This window comes from Tasmannia lanceolata, unplaced genomic scaffold (assembly GCF_043159265.1).
Source record: "Tasmannia lanceolata isolate RefF3 unplaced genomic scaffold, GAP_Taslan_0.1 ptg000019l, whole genome shotgun sequence".
NCBI classification, from domain to species: Eukaryota; Viridiplantae; Streptophyta; class Magnoliopsida; order Canellales; family Winteraceae; genus Tasmannia; species Tasmannia lanceolata.
In genome coordinates, this window is record NW_027518696.1 from 2,958,081 (window position 1) to 2,979,942 (window position 21,862).

A 21,862-nucleotide genomic window follows, 5' to 3' on the forward strand; every position below is an offset into this window, starting at 1 on the left:
CTCTAATGGCTAGTTTTTAGGAGTGAGTTCTACCCAGTTAAATTCCCAACAAATGATATCAAAGCTTAGGCCGTGGTAACTCTGGTTTGCCTCTCGAGCGGAAATGTCCCTCGGGGAAGATCTCGGAAACCCGGTTCCCAACATTTATTTTACTTTTTTGGGTCATTATGAAATCCTAACCGTCCATCTATTGGGGACTGCAATTAAGGGGCTCGTAAAACATACAAGAACATCCCTAACCATTCAATGTGTCTCCGGGTGTCTTAAAAATAAAAACAGTTACTCAAATCAGCCCACTATTTACATGACCATGTCTTTCTCTATTGAACAATTTGATTGATTGATTAGAGTTTAGTTTTTGTTATCCATACGGGCCCACAAAGTGGTCTTCTAAGAGATCTTGACACACGTGATTCTGCAATTTAGATCTTTATCAGAGCCGTCCACGTGGAACTGATATAAGGAATGATAAAAGTAGGGGAGTGATAAAAGACTCCCCAAATTGATAAATCGACTCCCCATGTGTCTATCTCTCTCCTCTAGAAAGAGGAGAGAGATAGACACATGGGGAGTCTATTCATCCATTTGGGGAGTCGATTTATCATTGCCCTAAGAGTAAAAGAAAGGCCCGTTTTAGCTTGGTCCACATACTCGAAAAGTATAAGAAAGACTCTATCCTCACGAATGAAAATTAAGAAAGGGAGATGTTGATATTTCAACGTGTGTTCCTTGTCTTGCAGATTCACGAGCCAGCTTAGAAAATTCATTTCAAATTCACTACTGCCCCTCTATTGTAACGGCTATATTGGCATACACTTTGCTACTTCCCATTTTTGGGGTAGGTAAGCTAAGTATGAAACCTGAGACCTCAAGCCCAACCCCTACTATTTGCCATTTTCTTCACCGTTGGCCCTGCATAACACGCGGCAAGGTTTAGTGAGTCCCACACTGAATTTATTATCATAGCCCTCGATATAGCCTTTGTGTGTGTGTGTGTTGGGGGGGTGTTCTTAGGCCGATATGTTACGTGCTAGTTGGCTGTAACAGAAATAAACAAAATAAAAAAGATTAAAAGAAAGGAGAGAGGTTGATTAACAGAAATAAACAGGACCTCCTAGCGGCTCAATTCGAAAGGAACCGTGACTTTCCAGGATAAAGTCTCCTTTGCTTGCTGTAAAATTTCCCCTCTATCATTTCATTGAAATAAAGAACTTAAATACATGAAGAAAGTAGTGCGACGTTCCTACCCACTAACCCTATTACATAACACATAGGCTACCACCCATGATTCTAAAACACATCCACAAACCTAAATGCAAATCCCTACAATAACTATCTTGCAACTTCCTCTTATACACCATACCATATACATATTACGATCTCTTTAATGATATGTTTCTAAATTAACTCTCTCACTCTCTCCCCTTCAAATTCAGAATTTCTGGTAATGGTTTCGAAATCCCCCTCGCCCCCTCTTTAAATTCAGAAATTCTCAGTAAATTGGTATCTTTATGGTTTCTAAAGGGGTCTCAAGTCTAATCAGGGAACCTTTTTTTATCTCATAAGGGAATGGCACTTAACTACATGATTAATTGTAGATTTTATATTTTGTCATGTGTACATGTAAAGTCAAAAATTTTCAAATGGTATGATCAGCCCACTTCATATGACTATTCAAACTATTAATTTGTTGGGCCGCAATGTTCACCTGTAAATCATCTCCATAGGGTGATCCTAACTCTCCAATCTATTATTAGATTGCCCGCCCGATAGAGAAACCTATATATATATATATATATATATATTGGAGGTTTAGGTATGGAGATGATTTACGTGCAGCCTATTCGTGTTATGGCTCAAGGATGAACGGGTTTAGGTTCATCCTATGAACTGGCCCCATATAGTATTTTTTGAAAAATACTATACTACACTCAAACACAACAAATACAATCTCCAAAATTCTTAGAATTTTCAAAATAGAAAGCAATCCATTTTGGTGACTTTGAATTTATAAATCACATTATTCGGCCATGCTATGTATGGATGTAAAATAGTGGGCCCCACTGGGTCAAAAAAATGCGATGCAAATTGTGGACTCCACCTTATGCATGGGTTAGGGAGAGATGGTGGGCCCCACCTAATCAGAACATGAAGTGTAAAATGGTGGCCCCAGCATGCATGCTATATCAGCCATTCTCTGCCCCCGAACAAATTCCTGGCTCCGCCCCTGGTCCTGAATCCCGATCATGGTACACATGTGCCGCAAGTGGCAAGGTGAGAGAAAATGCCAATGATGCAACATTCTTGTGGCACAAGTGTTTGATGATCACAAATTTCGATCTGACCATCCATCACAGGTCCCATGCAAAGATTTATTGCTTTCGTCACCCTTGATGAAGGGGCTAGTGATGGATGGCCCAGATTCATAGTGGGGTCCCTAAGAAAAAAAAAAATGAAGACACATGCCTTAGGATTGTCTCAAAGAGCCAGCATGGACCGCATTAATCACGGCACTGAAAAACAAAATTGAAATAATGATAAACCCATTGGGTGATGTCTATCCAATGGGGCGCCCTTGCGCTTTGGTTTTCTGAAACGGCGCCATTCGGTTTAGCATTCTCCACAAAAATATTGGAATTGTCGTCACTAAATGTGGTGTTTTTCCGTTGCAGCTCTATTTAAGAAAACACTATGAAAAAGGGATTCCGTTTGGAAAATAGAAACGGGTCTGAAATGAGCGTTGATTTGACCCTTATGAATGTGTAGTTTTGCTTTTATGGGGATTTGAGCTCCTCCATTCGTCTTTTAGTGGACGTGGCTCAAATGTTTGTGCCCGTTTTTTTCCCAAAACGGAATCCCGTTTTCCTAGCAGTGCTCGTATTTCTATTATTACATGCAGAAGCATTGGCTTAGTCACCATTTTATATTTTGGGCGATGATAAATTCGCACCCCCTGTAGGATAATTCGCACCCCCGGAAAGGAGGGTATGTGGCAGACTTTAACGCTTTTTTCACGTTGAAGTGGTGCGAATTATCATATAGGGGGGTGCGAATTTATTATTGTATATTTTTTTGCCGAAAAAGCATATTTACCGGCTATAGCCCTTAAACCAGTAATGCCCAAAAAATTAAACCGTCTCGTCTCCCGCTCAAACCCTCTCAACGTCTCTCTCTCTCTCTCAACGTTTTCTTGACGAACTACATTGATCTGATTCGGATCTTCTCCCCGATCTCAAACCGATCGCAATGAAGAATTCACTTCCGACGACTGGAATCCTGCGCGGAATTCCGTCCTTTGAAACCCATCCTTCTCCAAAGCAACGATCGGGCCGGAGATTGAAATCTGGATCCGAAAACATTCCACCCTCGGATCTAAACACGATAATGGAGCCCACATTCTCTTCTTCAATGGCCTCTAAACAATCGGCTTCGAAAGTAAGAAGTCCTCTTCCTCCGAGGCCTCCGCCTTCAAACCCTAATCCTCTCAAAAGGAAGCTGATGATGGAGACCGTGCCAGAAAATGGATTCCCTACTTCTTCCGATTCTGGCGTCAAGGCAATTTCCTTTTTTTTTTTTTTTTTCATTCAACAGATTTTGAAATCTGAAGTTTGGCAAACCCTAACTCCACAGATTTTGAAATCTGAAGTTTGGCAAACCCTAACTCCACAGATTTTGAAATCTGAAGTTTGGAAAACCCTAACTCGACATATGTTGAAATCTGATGTTTGGGAAACCCTAATTTTAGAGACTCTTGCATTTTTTATTTATTTTTATGTGTGAGTTGAGTTTTTGGATCGTTTGTTAGAATACACAATGAAATGTAGATGGATTAGATATGTGGCTTATGGAATTGATTGCTTTAGAATTGAGAATGTCAGAAATTCAACCCTAAAAAAAAAGAATGAAGTAAAATTCTTAGTTGCTGGTTCAGTGGCTATGGTATGGGAACAAGGAGGCTTAAGCAATGTATTTGTTGCGTTGAAATCCATTGTCAGACCATTTATGTATAGATTGTGAAGTGGGTGCTAATCATGCCTGTTGATAATATGTTTATGACACTGTTTGTATATACTTGCACTTGATTCGGTTGGGCGCCGCTTGAATTCAATTTGAATTGAACTCGAATGGTTCCAAGATCGACACCCCACTTCTCAATTTGAATTCCAAAGGTTTAATGGTTGAGTATTGAATAGCTAAATCTTCATGCTCATCCATAGACGTGTGTCTGAAAAATGAAGAACTTTAGGAATAAACCTCATGCATGCCAGAGGCACATGTATTAAGGCACCCTGCAGCCCCTTCACAAATTTAAGCTATAAAGTTAGAAAGCTAAGTATATGAACACCCATAGCTAAACTGATGCAGGGAAATCAGTAAACAATTAATTTTTTTTTCTATGCTTGAATTATGTGACACATGAAAGATGATCAATAGACAGTAGATTGGGGTCTCTCCAATTGAATTAATCAGATTCAAAACTCAATAGCCAGCTAATAAAATGCGTAGCATAAAGTCGCAAAATTCTCAAAAACTTTAAATAATTCCAATAAAATATGACTTTCTATTCTACTGACACTTTCCAAAACAACTTAAAGGTAAAGCGAAAACTAAGATATCCTAGTATCTTCTACCTAGATAAAAGCTATAGACTTCTGTGTAGCCAACCCAATGCCACAATAAATATTGAAAGCTCTTCATATAACAACCCAAGTCCTTTCTGCTAGTAAAAGTGTTCCTATGGATCGTTGGGTGGTGTTTGGAATCTGTATAACTCCTCTCGTGTGCTCAAAGACTATAACTTATGAAATCATTTGGAAAAAAGCAAAAAAATTATTAAAAAAAAAATGGGAACAATTGAAAAAGAAAATGATAGATTTAACGCATACGCACACAAATCTACCTTAAAACACCTCAAAAACACGGATCTACATGTATTTAGCCAAAACAAATAAGATCATCATAAACAAAAAATAAACACCATTTATACGCAATTAACAACAAGAAATGCTCCTTTGTTCCTTCTTATTCATCATTACTGTTTACTTATCATTCTTATTATTATTAGGAGAAAAAGAAAAATAGGATGTGAATGCAAAATGGAAGAAGAAATAATAGAAAAGTAGAAAAAAACATGAAATTTTGCTTGTAATAATGAGAAAGGAGACATGGGATTTAATCTGATTATATTACATTATTTACATTCTTTTATATATTTAATAATATCTATATGATATATTAGATGAGGTGGGCTATGTTTCTCAGACATGAAGGAAAATCAATCCGAGTCAAATTTAACTCAGGCTTAGAAAAATAGGCCCAAGTCCAACTTGAGTAAGCATACACTTAGCCCAAATCCAGCTCAAGATGACGGGTGTGCTACTCGCATAGTTTCAAAATTCCCCCGCATCATCATGGACTCTCCTGAGTTGACTCCCTTTTACCTTGGATGCATTCTTGTCCGAGTCCGTGTTTGCCAAACAAAGTCAATCAAAACTCCGCATCAATCAAGTACTTCGCTCCCTCAACCGAGTACTCGACTGCGTTGTGCCGAGTCAACTATGATTTGCTTTCGCCACGTTTTGATCCCCATCGGCATTTTGAAACACTACTTACTCGTATCACATGGTACAATTTGCACCCCTAATGCCATGTCATATTAGCTAAGAATCAAATCTCATGTTGACTCCACTGACAGCACAATCTTAGGTCCACATGCATATGTGATAAATGATGATGGCATAACTCATACATGTGCACGAGACACACATAATTAGGCACCCCTAGCCCATTCATAAACTTAAGCAACACCATGGGAAAGCCAAGTTCATATCAACATTATTAATTTTTAAATGTGGTCGGAACTTTAGAAATGCAAGTTTTTGCAATTTATTTTTTATGTTTGAAACATGAATCATACTTTTTTAATCATTTCATTATAAAATATTTTTTGTTAGTTTGAACATTCTTAAAACGTTTTTGTATGGTTTAGGTAGTAGTCCGAATGCGGGCCTTCAACCAGGAGGAAGAAGGGGAACAGATAGTACAGAAGCTTTCTGAAAATTCGCTATCGATCCTTAATCATGTCTTCACATTTGATTCAGTTGCTGATACAGATTCAACACAGGTGAAGTTTCTTTGAACATCAAAAATTGAGAAATAAATTCTCCATTTGTTTGTAGCATATGAAAATTCTCCCACATTTTCTTTTGATCCTGCTTTTCTTTTTTAAATTTTCTATCAGCAAGATATATTCGAGCTTGTAGGTGTGCCACTAGTTGAAAACTGCTTGGCTGGCTTTAACAGTTCCATCTTTGCATACGGACAGGTATTGAAGCTTCCTGATTCAAAATCTTATATTACTTTTTAACTACGTAAAGTTTCCTGAACTGATCCGTGAAGAAATTTATCTTCTAAACTTAATTTAATGCCTTAGACTGGTAGCGGAAAGACATATACAATGTGGGGACCATCCCATGCCTTGGCAGAACAGAATTCATCGAGCAATCATCAAAAGGGCTTAACTCCTCGTGTTTTTGAGCAGCTTTTTGCGCGTATGAAAGATGTATGCCCGCTTCACTTGTACACGCGTAAACACACTTGCACTTGATCATATTATGCTAAATACATTGATTTCTAATCTCACATTTCATATTCAGGAGGAAGTTAAGCATGCAGACCAACAATTGAATTATCAATGTCGTTGCTCATTTCTAGAGGTACTAGTCGCGAAAACTAATCTTAGATTTATATTTGGATTTTTCTTTTTTCTCTGAATATTGAATAATGAGTTTATTATAAGCAGCAGAAATCCAACAAAATATTGGGCAGAGATTGTTCAAAAAAAGAAGAAAGGGTAACAAATTAAGACAACACATTCCCAACAAATAAATGATGCCTTAAAACTCCATATGCCTCATGATGGATGTGGTCGAAAGAAACATTGGCATCACTCAATGACACATGCCAGCCTCTGCTTTGGAGGTGATCTCGTTACTTGGAAGGGCAAGAAAACGTTAATTGTTTCTCGCTCTAATAGTCCCAAATATTTGCCTCAGGAATTTCTTGAGATGTGTATATCTCAGTATATTTTAACTTTTTTGTTACTTTCGGATTTATAGCGGGGAAAAAGGAATATTTAAAATATACAGAAATATATAATTTAAGAAAATATATAACATAAAAAATATCGTAAAAATATTCTGATGTTTTTCATGGTATTTTGAAAATAAATAAAATGTCGTTAAAACGTAATATTTTGAAAAAACAGAGATATTTCTGACTATAGTGCAGAGGCGGAATACAGGGCAGCATCTCATGGTACTTGTGAGCTTCTCTGGTTTTGGCCCTAAGAGTCCAATGCCCCTCATTGTGATAACCAAGCAGCTATTCACATTGCTTCTGATGTCGATTTTTATGAGTGGACAAATCATATTGAGGTTGATGTGTTACTTGAAAGAAGATCATTGATAGGTCTTTATCTCTTCCATATATTCTTTTGTCACATCCACTCGCAAATATCTTCACCAAGGTCGTAGGACCTTCCCCTCTTCATGATACCAGTGTCAAGCTGGGCATGCCCAATATATATTATGGCCCAACTTGAAGGGAGTGTTTTAATGTAATGTATCATATTGTGCCCATGTATAAATATTTAGTTCTATTTAGATAGCTTATTTCCTTTTATTTCTTTATTTCCCTTCATTAACGTATTTCAGTTATTTGTAATAATCTAGCCTTTCTGTATAGCAAATGAGCTCATTTCCTCCTTAAGGTTTAACCGTCGACTCTTTATTCTTCTCTTCTTCTCTCTTCTACTTCTTTATTTTCTTGATTGCCTTGATTCCATCTAGCATCAATACACAAACACGCGAATCTATACTTGTGGCTGATATGCTTGTAGTCTAAAACATGCATTATTGCCATCCAAAAAAAGTCTTCCACCCTAGTGAGATGATAACTCTGTATGATGACCTGATCATTCTCCCTCCCTACAATGACTTGAACCAAGTTCTCCTATCCACCTCTTGCTACGAGCTATACTAGTGAAGTAGCTAGCACAGACACATATATACATATTCATTTTTTTGAATGGTTATATACACATTCATATGTATGTGTGTGTATTATATTCATTTTCAAAATGCCAAGGGCCAAACTATCATTCCTCTTTTAAAGCGATTGCTCACCACCTACCCCTTTTCACAACTAACCTATATAAAGGGCATGCAAACATTACACAGACATGCTCCCTTACCACTCCTACATCTTCCGCATTCTAGCCACTTTCCCTTGTTTTTTCTATTCACCGCTCAACAATTTCCATTCACTTGAACCATACTTCTAATCTAGCAATCCTGTCCTGAACCCCACTCCCATACTTCTCCAATATGACGTTCAGTTGGAGAGCATCATCTTCTTTTCTAGGTCACCATATTCATTTGAACATGATTATTGAACTTGTTTTTATCCCAGAGATTGATTAGGTGATCTCTTATTTTGCTGTTTTCTCTTGAATTCTTTTTTCTTTTTGATCTTTACATTCATCCAATGAGCTGTACTTTTTTACCAACCATGATGCGGAGGTCCGACAATGCGCTGGCTGCTGGGGGCCTTCATTTGCTGGTCGTGATGTAAAAATATTTATATGCAATCTTACCCAAAGTTGACTTATTCTTCTAACCAAAATACGAAGGGGAACACAGTTCCCTGAAGACGATATCCATTAAGCTGCTCTACATTGACTTTGATTTTAGAATCAATGTCGCAATTTTGGCGGGAGCCTCGTGCACTGGGCCGCCCTTTGTCGCAATTTTGGGAAGTTTTAGCTGTCCATGATGGGATTCTGTCTGTTCTGTCAGAAGCGGTGGTGATAGATTGGCTTTTAAAGGTACAAAATGAAAAGCAAAATACGCAAGAAATAATGAAAAATGGCCCCACAACCAAGATTTCACATAAAAAATTACATAGATTTCACCTGTTAGTTTTAATGTGTGTCTTCTTTGGTTACTCTTTCACAACATCGTTCTTCTCGCTTTGCTGTAACAGATCTACAATGAACAAATAACGGATCTTTTGGACCCAGATCAAAGAAATCTCCAGGTAAAGAGCAAGGATTGCACCTGCATATTATTTCATTGTCATGTTGTCTCTCTTGTTTTGAGATTTGGCATGTTTTTCAGATAAGGGAAGTTAAATCTGGCGTATATGTTGAGAATTTGACGGAGGCGTACATATGTACAGTGAAGGAGATAACTCAACTTTTGACAAAGGTATCCTTTGTCCTTAATGGTGCAAGCATCTAGAATACTGTCTTGTTCAAAATAACACAGTTTTATTGATGTTGGGTGAAGGTGTATGTTCTCTTGCTTTTGTTCTTTAGTTGCAAGGGAGCTAATAAACAAAATTAGTTGTCTGCAGATTTGTTCATAACATGAATTTTTTGTATACCCTTGAAGAATTATTAGATTATATTTAAATTCGTTCTATGTTAATTAATTCATTGCAAATGGTAGTAATAATATTATATTCATCTTGCTCTGAGATTTAAGTTATTATTTGTCATCTTTTCAACTCCTCAAAATGTCGATACACCAGTTTGTATGGTGTTTGTTCGTTCTTTGCCCAAAGAAGTAACTTTTGTCAAAACTCTGATTTTTTTTTTTCTATCAAATGTGTGATTGTAAAACTTAGAAATAAGGTCTTTTAAATGCTCCCTTTCAGTACCTCATGCCTTTAACTTGTCACAACAAACTCTGTCATTCGTTAGTTGGCGTGTCAATGTAATTTTTTTGTTTTTGTGACTTTTCTTCCATTTTCCATTGTTAGATATACGAAAATGTCTGTAACACTTGCAGCATAGGCTTTAGGATTAAATGGAAAATGGTCTTCCAAAATTGTCATCTCGTTATGTGCACCACCTCTTGAAGTTTTTTCTGTCCTTTAGAATTTACTCTATCGACATAACAGTCCTAAATAACCTAGAATATTGCGACAAAAATGTCTCATGTAGTCAAGCTAATGAATTTCGATCGTAATTTATTCCCTAATTATACAGGCACACACACCCGTGGTGCTTAATTTGCCTTTTAGCACCCATGGATTTTGTTGTACTCAATTTATAAATGTGCCATACTGATGCAGGGATTAGCAAACCGGAGGACTGGTGCTACGAGTATAAATGCAGAGAGCTCTCGATCACATAGTGTTTTTACTTGTGTTGTTGAATCACGGTGCAAGGTAATGTTTGGTTCTTGATTGTATATTTGTATCCAAGAATGGTTTTTTAACAGCTGTAATAAATATTGAAAAAGTAATGTTTGATTCTTGATTGCATCCAAGAATGGGCTTTTAACGGCTCTAATAAATATTGGAGCCTCCAGTGTCTATTATTTTTCAGTCCTTTTATTTTAAGATTTATTGAGTTTGGCTGTGGATTTGTACATACATGGAGTTAGGCATGCATAAACCAATAATACTGATGTTGAGTATAGTCACAAATATTGTATTGGGAATTTCACGGGAAGGGGAAGGGTGTATCTCGAGATATTTTAAATTACTTTTGTTAGTTTTAGGTTTACATTTGGAACAACTGGAAAAATATAATATGTTTAAAATATATAAAAATTTAAAATTTAAATAAAATTAGACAACAAATAATTTTTTGAATCTATCACAATATTTTTGTGATGTTTTTTGCAATAAAAATAAAATATGAAGATATCTTTCAAAATCTTGAGAAATGTTTTGGATTATATCTTTTTTTTTTTAAATTACAAAATATCGTGATATGTTCAAAAATTTTGGAGATACAATATTTGTGACTGATGTCGAGTATCATGGTTTCCTATATTGTGATATTTTCAAAAAATTCAGAGACAATATTTGTGACTATGATGTTGAGTGTCATGGCTTCCAGTCTAACGCTAGGGTTTATTTTATAGAGCATGACAAATGGCCTAAGCAGTTTAAGGATCAGCAGAATCAATCTTGTTGATCTTGCTGGGTCAGAAAGACAGAAGCTGACAGGTGCAGCAGGAGAGCGTCTAAAGGAAGCAGGGAATATTAATCGCTCCCTTTCACACCTTGGGTATGACTTTATTATTATTATTATTATTATTGAATTGGATAGGACTGTTTCGAATGCTGGTTACAGTATCTTGTAGTAAGGCTTAAACAGGGTTGTTAAAATCCTGCAATTTACAATTCAATTTGAGTTCAAACTAAGATTAGTTTAAACTTTAATCCTCAAAGTTCGTATTTGAATTATACAATTCAACCTCAAAGTTCGACATGAATTATACAATTCAATGAAAAATTGAATGTCGTAATTTTTTTTGCTTGCAAATGGTTTTGAGAAGGGCGGTGAAATGAACTTGCAAGTAACATTACTGAGACACTTTCATAATTTTATGGTTTGGGATGCTTTATACAGTTCGATGCCATAGCTAAATGTCACGGAATGTTATTAATTGGCTAAAACTTGATGCAAATGTTAGAATATGGTTGATTTATCTGAATTCAGATTTCTAGACTTTCAAGGCTTTGAAAAAATAGATAAAAGTTTTGGAAAGAAGACGTGCATGCCATAATCAATTCTACAACTCAATTCAAGGAGTTTTGCATTCGTATTTGAAAGAGTTTTACATTCGTGTTTGAATTTCAAAACATTCAATAACAGGATAAAGATAAACTGCTTTTCCACTTAATATACATTCAAAGCATAAGTGGCGTCTTCATGTAATTATGCTTGAAAAGCTATGATTTGTGGACACGGACACGAGTTTCGCATGTTGACACAGACACGGAGTGTCGGACACGGTGACCCCCTAAAATTTAAAACAGGAACACGGCTAAAGTAGTACGTATATATGATATAACAACAAATATTAGTTAAAGAAGAGCTAAAAAGAGTTAATAATAATAAAAGAGGTAAGCACAATATGCAATAATAAAATAGAATGTCACACTTGACAGGACACAAAAACATGTCCACACACCCACATTAAGTCTAACACTTATAGCAGTGCATTTAAAAGTGTCCAAAGGAGTGTCCACACGGGTGGACACGCGTGACGCGTGTCGTGTCGGACACGGCAGGACACGAGTGTCAGCAATAACTTCAAAGTGTTGGCTAAATCATAGTTGAAAAGTTTGTACATATTTTATCCCAAATATAACAGGTTGCTTTAATGCCTGCAATGAATGGGCTTCAGATTGGCCCTGAAATATGTAATGGATGAGTTCCTTCAAAGCTTCGATGAAATTTAGAGACATCAAACAAATGGTGTAAGTGTCCCTAAATGTAGTGATGTGTGTAATCTCAACAATTTATTGTCTTAGGTATTTGTTGGGATAATTTCAATATCTGATGTTTTTAATGGGATAACATTGGGAAATAATTGTGGAAAATAAAAATAGTTTAAAATTCATAAATTTCAAATCTGAACAAAAATTATAAACTTAAATTAACGTGTATTGATATATACGAAATGGCGACTATAGAAATTTTATTGAGTCCGATAATAAACAGACTTGCATTTCTCATGATAAATTCGTTTATTAGAATTCTATTGTAATATTGTTGTAATGATTTTGTCGAAAATTGAAATTATCTGAGATAGTTGTTACATAACCCTAAGAACAACAAATAAGGAGGACAAATGGATGGTATACCATTTAAGCTTGAACAACAAATAAATAGGACAAATGGATGGTATACCATAAAGAATAGAATGGACAAAAGAGTTCTAGCTAGCATGATATTCAAATAGGATAGAGCAAGGCACAAGTCTGCATTATAGCACAAAGCATACCCTATGACTCAAATTTGAAGGTTTGAGATTGTGTTAAAGTCAAATCTGTCTCAATTAGCTGAAAATTGTGTTTTTATGGGTGATTGTGTTTGCTGGCCGTGGTTAGTTTTGCATTATTCTTCCAAATAGGCATTTTAGGAGCTTCTATTTAGTCGATGGATCCTAGGTTATTAGTTGTTGAAGGGAAAATGTTATCGTCATGCTGATGCAAGCAAGCCTGTGGACATTTCTGTCATGCTCCTTGAGACCGCAGACATTGCACGGTGTTCAATTTAGTGGCTGCAAGTCAAATGAGGGATGTGCTGCCTTTGCTGATTGCAGTGGCTCTACTTAGTAATATTCAATGAGCTATTGTTTAAAAAAACTAGACATGTTAGATTTTTTTGGTCGTAACTAGCCGAGTGGTCAAGCAATTTTCTTCAATAGTTAAGAGCAAAAGGTCAATCTTATGTTCTTTTTCATCGGTGGGAGTGATGGGTCCTACCGAACATGTAATGAGGCACCCTCTTGTATCGCCATTGCCTCATTGTTCAGCAACCATACTGATGAGAATAAGAGCGCCCCAAATTGTCTTCTTGTGGAGGACTCAAGCAGTGCTAAAAAATTAATGTATTGCTGCATTTGTCTGGTCAGTTCTGAGCATGCACTTTCTTATACGTCTTCTTTATTTTACATTAGAACTCATTAATTTTATATGTTACTTGAGATATTGTGCATTTAAATATGGGAGTTGCAGAATCACTGATCTTGTTGTGCTAATTGGGAGCTGCAGAAACTTGATAAATATTCTTGCAGAAGTTTCCCAATCAGGGAAGCAGAGGCACATTCCATACAGAGATTCCAGGTTGACATTTTTATTGCAAGATTCTTTAGGTGGCAACGCAAAAATGGCTATGATCTGTGCCATTTCCCCAGCTCAGAGGTATTCTTTCAAAGCCTTGAAGAAATCATATCTTGATTCCACACCTCTTTTTTCGAATTTGATGTTGATTTCTGTTAGCCAACCCCAACTAGTTTGGGACAAAGGCTTAGTTGAGTTGAGTTGAGTACGTTGATTTCTGTTAAATGCAGCTGTAAGAGTGAAACATTCAGTACTCTAAGGTTTGCACAGCGTGCAAAGGCTATTAAAAACCAAGCAATTGTGAATGAAGTACTGCAGGATGATCCAATTTTCTTAAGAGAAGTGATACGCCAACTAAAGGTATTTATCTTTGTGTTTATTTTATGGAGAAGTAAAATTTCTTTCTGGATTTGCCTCAAGGTGTTAAGCTTGTAATATTATCTTTGGTGTGTTCAACAGGATGAACTTTTACGAGTAAAGTCGAACGGAAATTCAACAGACGGTAATGGAGTTTCCACAACCGGATGGAATGCCCGTAAGAGCTTGCAGCTATTGAGATTGAGCCTCCATCGTCCTATGACCCTACCCCATGTCGAAGATGACAGTGACGAGGAAATGGAAATTGATGAGGATGACGTTGAGAAATTATGTACTCAGGTGGGTTCGCAATTAGCTGCCTGTGAAGAAAAGATTATTAACTATGTAGATAAGCTACCTGTCCAGTCAGACACACAATCTCTAGCCTGTGAAGCATTAAAAGATTCAAGGGCAACAACATCCAACGGTTGTGATCAAGACTTTGGCAATGCTAAGGTCAGTATGAAAGATCATCAATTAGAAGAAATGGGATGTCACCAACTTGACAAGCATGTAGTCCCTGATGGCCATGAGGAAGATGTTGTAAATGTCCCTGTGTCTTCCTACCCTGGCATGCTAATTTATCAAAATGATGCAAGTAATAATGATGAAAAACACATGCTCCAGACAAATGCCAAATTACATGACTGGGATTTGGTAGGAGACCCAGTTGAGGAAATGATTTTGGTCTCCCCTGAATGTAAATTGCTTAACAAGGGATTGATAGATGAGCCGGTAGAAGAAAAACCCTTTACATGCCTAGACTCTAAATCTGATGTTGGAAAATCTCATGATATTGCAGGTGCAGACCCATCTCATAAATCTCCCACGAGTTCTTTAAATTCTGTCATCCCATCTAGCCTCAGCATTGTACCATGCCAGTTATCCCCTGTCCTCCAGTCTCCAACTTTGAGTGTCTCACCTAGAGTCGATAGTAACTCAAGGAAAAGTCTGAGGACCTCATCAATGTTATCAGCGTCTCAGAAAGATTTATCGGAGAACAATAAGCCAGGCCCAGATGTTCTAAATGTATCTAATGCTCCCTCCACTCGAACAAGTAAGAATTCACTCGCACCAACTGAATCTCTGGCTGCCAGCCTCCATCGTGGTCTTCAGATTCTTGGTAGCCATCAGCAGAATTCAGCTATGAAGCGGTCTTCATTTAGGTTTTCATTTAAACCTGTGGATCTCAATCCATTTTTGTCTGTTGAAAAGGTGCATGTGGGTGTACAGACTCTTTCTGAAGATATAGAAGTGCTAGAAGATCCATCTGCATATATCTGTAGCTATTGCAAGAATAGATCCCCTCAGCTCGATTGCACTGAGGCTGATAATGGCACGGAACTGCGATTGGTACCTGTTGATGGATCACAGGTCGTTGAAAAATCCAAGAAGCAAGTTCCTAAGGTATTTCTAAAATCCTCGGCAGAACATCCCAAGTGGTTTCACTTCTTTACGGTATGTCTGTCTTGACTTAGTTTCTGGGTTGACATTATACGACTCTTAGGAGTGCAAGTTTTTTACCCTCTACAGGCAGTGGAGAAGGTCTTGGCAGGAGCTATCAGGAGAGAAATGGCACTTGAAGAGTTCTGTGCCAAGCAAGCATCTGAAATTGCTCAACTAAATCGTTTGGTGGGTATTATATTTGACTTTTCAGTTTCTCACAGTTTAAACTCATCACTTTTCACATTATCTTGGCATTTGCAGGTCCAGCAATACAAGCATGAACGTGAATGTAACGCAATAATTGAACAGACACGGGAGGATAAAATCCGTCGCCTTGAGGGTCTTATGGACGGTGTTTTACCCACTGCGGAATATATGGAGGAAGAACTTGTGTCCATTACAAATCAGTACGAGGTATGATAGATTATTCTATCTTAAGCTGCTTGTTTCATTATGCCATTGGTTTCTTCTGCCCTCTGTCTTTTTATCAAATTGCTCTACTGTTATTCTGGCTTCTATGACATATACAGCTCCTAAAAGAGAAGTATGAGTACCACCCTGAGGTTTTGAGGATGCAAATAGAGATAAAAAGAGTTCAAAACGAGTTGGATGGGTATAAAAACTTTTTTGATATGGGTGAGAGGGATGTGTTAATGGAAGAGATTCAACATTTAAGAAGACAGTTACAATATTATGTTGACTCTTCCCCATTACCAACCCGAAAACAAAGTTCTCTGCTTCAATTGACCTATCAAGGCGAACAAATTTCTGCTCCTCTCAGTACAATGCCAGAGTCGACTGAAAAAAGCGCCGAGGAAAAATTTGAACAAGAGAGGCGTCGCTGGACTGAGACAGAAAGCAAATGGATTTCTCTTTCGGAAGAGCTTAGACTAGAACTGGAAGCAAGCCGCTCGCTTGCTGAAAAACAAAAGCAAGAGCTTGATTCCGAGAAGAAATGTATAGAGGAGTTGAAAGAGGCATTGGAGATGGCAATGCAGGGCCATGCTCGCATTCTTGAACAGTATGCAGAGCTTGAGGAGAAGCACATTTCTTTGCTTGGAAGGCATCGGAAGATTAGGGATGGGGTTGCCGATGTAAAGAAAGCCACGGGGAAAGCAGGAGTAAAGGGTGCTTTATCTAAGTTCATTGATTCATTTACCACTGAAATTTCAGCTTTAAAAGCGGAGAGGGAGAAAGAGAGACGGCACTTGAAAGAAGAGAATAAAGGACTTCAAGCTCAACTGAGGGATACGGCTGATGCCGTAGAGGCGGCGGGAGAGCTGCTCGTGCGGCTTAAAGAGGCAGAAGAAGCTGCTGCTGTTGCTCAGGTGAGTAAATTGAAATTGGTTATGCTATGTTATATATAAGAAGCATAAAAGAGCCATTTAAAAAAAAGAAAAAAAAGAAACATAAAAGTCATGGATTGATTTATTTGATTATAATGCACTTGATACGCAATAGAAAAAATGAATAATTAAGGGACAGGAAATCATGAAACCTGACATTCTGTCATGTTCATGTAACTAGTAATGACATTATAAAATATTATATAAGTTTTAGTTCATATGAACATGGCAGAGAAAGTATCTGGTTTAGATGCTTTCTCTTCTTCTGGGTACTATTGGTATCTCTAATCTCTTACATCTGGGAAGGATACATGTACGTGATCGGCACTGTTCATCTGGTTAGCCCCACTGTGGATGGATGAGTCATCTGGTCAGCAGTCTGAACAGAGGCTTACTTGTTGAATTTGGCCATCTGTAAACTTAATTAGTTTGTATTTTATACTGTCCGTTTGGATGGTCAGGAGTGTCTGATAGGTGTGTTTTTTCTAACATTGCCAATCTCCTGTGGACTTACCAAATGAATGGTTTGGATCATGTACATGTGTCACATTTACCACATTAGAGACACCAATACTGGAAGGAGAAAAGGTGTCCAGCAAAGGATGCTTGCTGATGAAATTTGCCTATTTTTTGCAATAAATTGAGGAACAAGCAGTAGCACTGAAGCAGATTCTATTTAAAACCATATAAATAGAATACTAAAGATGCTAAAATGCAAGGAATATATAAAATAAACTTTCTAGTAGCTGTAGCATCATTTTTCCAAAATGGATTTTGGACAGCAATTTCTTAGGAAATGATGTTACTATTAGCATGATTGGACGTACTGAACATGCAAAGAAGACACCATAAAATAAAGCACATGACTGTAAAGAGATAGGTACGCTGTCAAACTAAAATGTAATAATAATTGGGAGACGTAGAGACATGACGATACCTATTGCCATAAAAGCTACATTTTGATTGAAGATTGAAGTAGCAAGGGACCTTGGGTAGTAGTGAGTTGAATTGAACTGAACACACTTAACGGATAAATGACACACCAGCTGACAGGTTTTAGAATTCAGTTGAATTTGATTCTTAAAAATTATAAAGTTTTTTTTCCATTTATTTACACCATTTTGTAGGCCCATTTGTTTATAATGGGAAATTGTTTCCCATTATTAAAAAACTGTTCTTACAATAAACATTTCCCAAGAAACTTGAATGCTTCATGCTTTCTCCGTTTTTTAATGGCTCATGTGTTGTTGACTCCCTTAAGCAGTTCTAAGTAAAATGATGGCCTATGCTGACTTCTAATGTGGTAACTAGTTTAGAATTGACTTCCGAATTATGGCTCAGTTGTTGCTTTTCAAGTGTTGACTCTCTAATGATGACAGGAATGCTTTGTTTAGAATGCTGGCTTTGTCGCCGATAGATTTATAGCATGTCAATATTGCCAATCTGTATTACTGAAAAACAGTGTCACTTTTATAGTTTATATATATATATATATATATATATATATATATATGAGAAAACGGTTCCTACACATATGTGTAGAAAGTTCTCTACACACTAGCTTAAAATACAGTGGGGGCCCACATTGTTTGGGTGATCCAAGCCATCCATTTTAAAGGCCCTCACTTAGATAGGGTGTCTACAAAAAATTAGATCCATAGGATCATCCCAACCCTACGATTTGTGGAGGTAAACTGGATGTCTTTAAACCTTCACAAATTAGTCCATTTTTTGCCTCCACAGTTCGAATGGTTAGGATGATCCTATAGATCTGATTTTTTATGGACACCCTATCTATGTGAGGGCCTTAAAAATGAATGGTTTGGCTCACCCAAATAATGTGGCTATATATATATATATATATATATAGAGAGAGAGAGAGAGAGAGAGAGAGAGAGAGAGAGAGAGAGAGAGAGAGAGAGAGAGAGAGAGAACGGTTTCTATACAAAAGTGTAGATAAGTTATTTACACACTAGCTTAAAATACAGTGGAGGGCATATTGTTTGGGTGATCCAAACCATTCATTTGATTGGCCCTCACATAGATAGGGTGTCCACAAAAAATCAGCTCCATAGGATCATCCCAACCCTATCATTTGTGGAGGTAAAATGGACATGTATAAACCTTCACAAATCTGTCCATTTTTTGCCTCCACGGTTTGAAGGGTTAGGATGATCCTATGAAGCTGATTTTTTAGGCACACCCTATCTATGTGAGGGCCCATCAAATGAATGCTTTGGATCACCCAAACAATGTGGGCCCCCACTGTATTTTAAGGTAGTGTGTAGATAACTTATCTACACTTGTGTGTAGAAACCGTTTTCTCACATATATATATAGGTCTTGTAGCTAAGCTTATCTACTCGGTCGGGTTAAATACAGTGGGGGTCCACATTGTTTGGGTGATCCAAACCATTCATTTGAAAGCTCCTTACCTAGATAGGGTGTCCACAAAAAATCAGATCTATAGGATCATCCTAACCCATCCAACAGTGGAGGGGGAAATGGGAAAAAATGGACAGACACAGTTTGTCCACAAATCTGCCCATTTTCCCCTCCACTGTTGGATGGGTTAGGATGATCCTATGGGTCTGATTTTTTGTGGACACCCTATTTAGGTAAGGGACTTTCAAATGAATGGTTTGGATCACCCAAACAATGTGGGCCCCCACTGTATTTAACCCGACCGAGTAGATAAGCTTAGCTACAAGACCGAGTAGCAACACTTTTCCGTGTATATATATATATATATATATATATATATATATATATATGGGGAAAGTGATTGTGAGCGGCCACTCATATAAAGCTTATATGATGTGACTGCTAAAATCATGGTGGGCCCACCTTTTTGGGGTGATCCGAACCGGTCATTTGATAGGCCCTGACATAAATAGGGTGTGCCGAAAAAATCAGCTCCATAGGATCATCCCAACCCTTCGAACTGTGGAGGTGAAAGAGGGGAAAATGGACGGGTAAGTGGGCAAATTTATACTCGCCCATTTTCCCCTGTTTCTCCTCCACAGTTCGAAGGGTAACAGTTTCACTTATAGTAGAATGTGAAACAACACTTGTTAGAATGTGGTTTGTGTTGTTTTCTGTGAATACTTATCATGTGGGTATTGTCTTCTTTTTACTAACTAATGGCAAATCAGTAGTTGTTGTCTTGAAACTCCTCATGACTTAACCTTCTGCTTGTAGAAACTATAGACTAAATAGACTTGCAGGGTGATGGTGCAGGCCACAATTAATATCAAAAGGTACATTCTTATAATACGAGAAGATTAGCTCTAGCTATAAAACACAGTAGGAGATTCCTGACGTTTGAAGAGTATTTTCTTGTTTTAAGAATATGGATTGCATATTTATCAAGCTATTTGGCCATACCTGTTGTAAATTACAGTTGCATTAACACTTTATAAGTACAAGTTTTGAGTAAATCGTAACTGAATTAATGTTTTTTCCACCTTTACATCTTGCAGAAGCGAGCCTTGATGGCAGAGCAAGAGGCCGGGAACGCCCACGAAGAAATTGACAAGTTGAAACGAAAACACCAAAGGGAGATTAGTACTCTTAATCAGTTTCTTGCAGAGTCTCGTCTACCCAAGGAAGCTCTGAGACCTGAATATAGTGAGGCAGAAATGGCCACTAAATATCGAGAGGAGAGTCTCAGTGATCAACGATGGAGAGAAGAATTTGAGCCATGCAGCCATGGAGGAGAGGGTGAGTTCTCAAAAATCGCAGAACCCTCTTCATGGTTTTCTGGATATGATCGATGCAACATCTAAAAATGTATACAGGTGATAGAATAATGTATTCCTGATAGTTCTGTTGTACCTCAGCAGCTGTGGAAATGGGCTTTTGTATCTTGGTCCTCGCCGATGCTTGGTCTTTCCCGCTGCTTAGATCAGTGATTCCTAATCGTGCTTTTGGTTCAAGTTTTGATCTTTGTATGATCAGGAGAGTTGAATGAATGGTATTCTTTTATTCCATCATTAAGATGTAACTATATATGCAGTTTCTAGTATGTCTTGTCTGTAAGAAAAGTTTGACAAGAACCAGTTTAGGAGATGACATAAACAAGAAAATGCATAAACTCAGGAAACATAGGAAACAGTCATAAAAGTGGGATCCATTTTTACCTTTATATATGGTAACCAACCAAGCCTGTCCTACTCATGGATACATCTAAACCAGTCCAGTTATTGGCACCAAAAATTTATTTCTGAGAACCCTGTGCTTGATTTTCAAACAAAACCATTTTTTCATATGGCTCTGTTTCTTTTGACGCTGAGTGGTTGATTTTTAGTCATTCTGATAAAAGATTAGAATCCAGTTCCTAAATGCAAAAAATGTCATAAACAGACCCTCTAGTGGGCTTTTTACGTTTACATCTAGCTTCCATTCCTTTTGTCCTTCCGTTTCTTCTCTCTTTTTCATTACTTCCCTATCAAAGTCACTCTTGCTCTCAATTTTTCTGCAATGTATTACATGGAGAAAAATTACAAGGGAAAGAGGGTCAACAAGGGTCAACACATTGGATGGATGTCAAGCTTCTGGGGAAAACACTTAAGCTGGATGAAAGCAACCTGTCTATTTCCCTTGTTGGTATCATACACTGAACAAACACTTTGGCATCTCCAATAGAATGGCTGAAATAGAAGTCTTCATTGTTAATGAGACTAATGGAAAGAGCTTTGTAGCCTTTTCTTCTCATGTATGCATTTCTGGACTAGCTCTAATACAGTAATCTCTCAAGTTATTTTCTTTTGGACCTTTATTTGCAACATCAAGAGTTACTCTATGAGTTGAATTTTTTCTACCTATAAATTTTTTTTGGTGCTACATTATTCCAGGGACTAGGGATTTAGAAGTATAAATAACGCCTTTCTCCGACAGCTTAAGCTTTTGGAGTAAACTGGTAGTTTAACACTTTAACATTACCAAGGCAAGGCGCAGGTAAAACCAAGCGTTTATTGAAAGAATTGAAGGTTAAAGGCATGGTTGTAAAGAAGAGAGGAAGGGTAGCTGAAGATTGGTAGATAAGGGTGGGAGAATGG

The 21,862-nt window shown here is 37.4% G+C and overlaps 1 protein-coding gene across 2 annotated transcripts; it reads left to right on the plus strand.

Moving 5' to 3' along the window:
• Positions 1-3,224: 3,224 nt before the first annotated feature.
• Positions 3,225-21,260, plus strand: LOC143853352 (kinesin-like protein KIN-12B). Of its 2 annotated transcripts, none has more exons than XM_077363092.1 (16): positions 3,225-3,555; positions 5,990-6,124; positions 6,242-6,325; positions 6,434-6,562; positions 6,657-6,716; positions 9,046-9,099; positions 9,180-9,269; positions 10,141-10,236; positions 10,941-11,086; positions 13,585-13,734; positions 13,884-14,013; positions 14,113-15,468; positions 15,544-15,642; positions 15,718-15,870; positions 15,987-16,784; positions 20,285-21,260. In XM_077363092.1, exons 1-16 carry the CDS (start codon positions 3,247-3,249, stop codon positions 20,588-20,590), a joined length of 4,095 nt encoding a protein of 1,364 aa, XP_077219207.1. In that variant the 5' UTR covers positions 3,225-3,246; the 3' UTR covers positions 20,591-21,260. The 2 variants fall into 2 exon arrangements, with proteins under 2 accessions (XP_077219207.1, XP_077219208.1); XM_077363093.1 differs by having other exon boundaries at positions 14,113-15,417; positions 20,285-21,259.
• Positions 21,261-21,862: the final 602 nt, after the last annotated feature.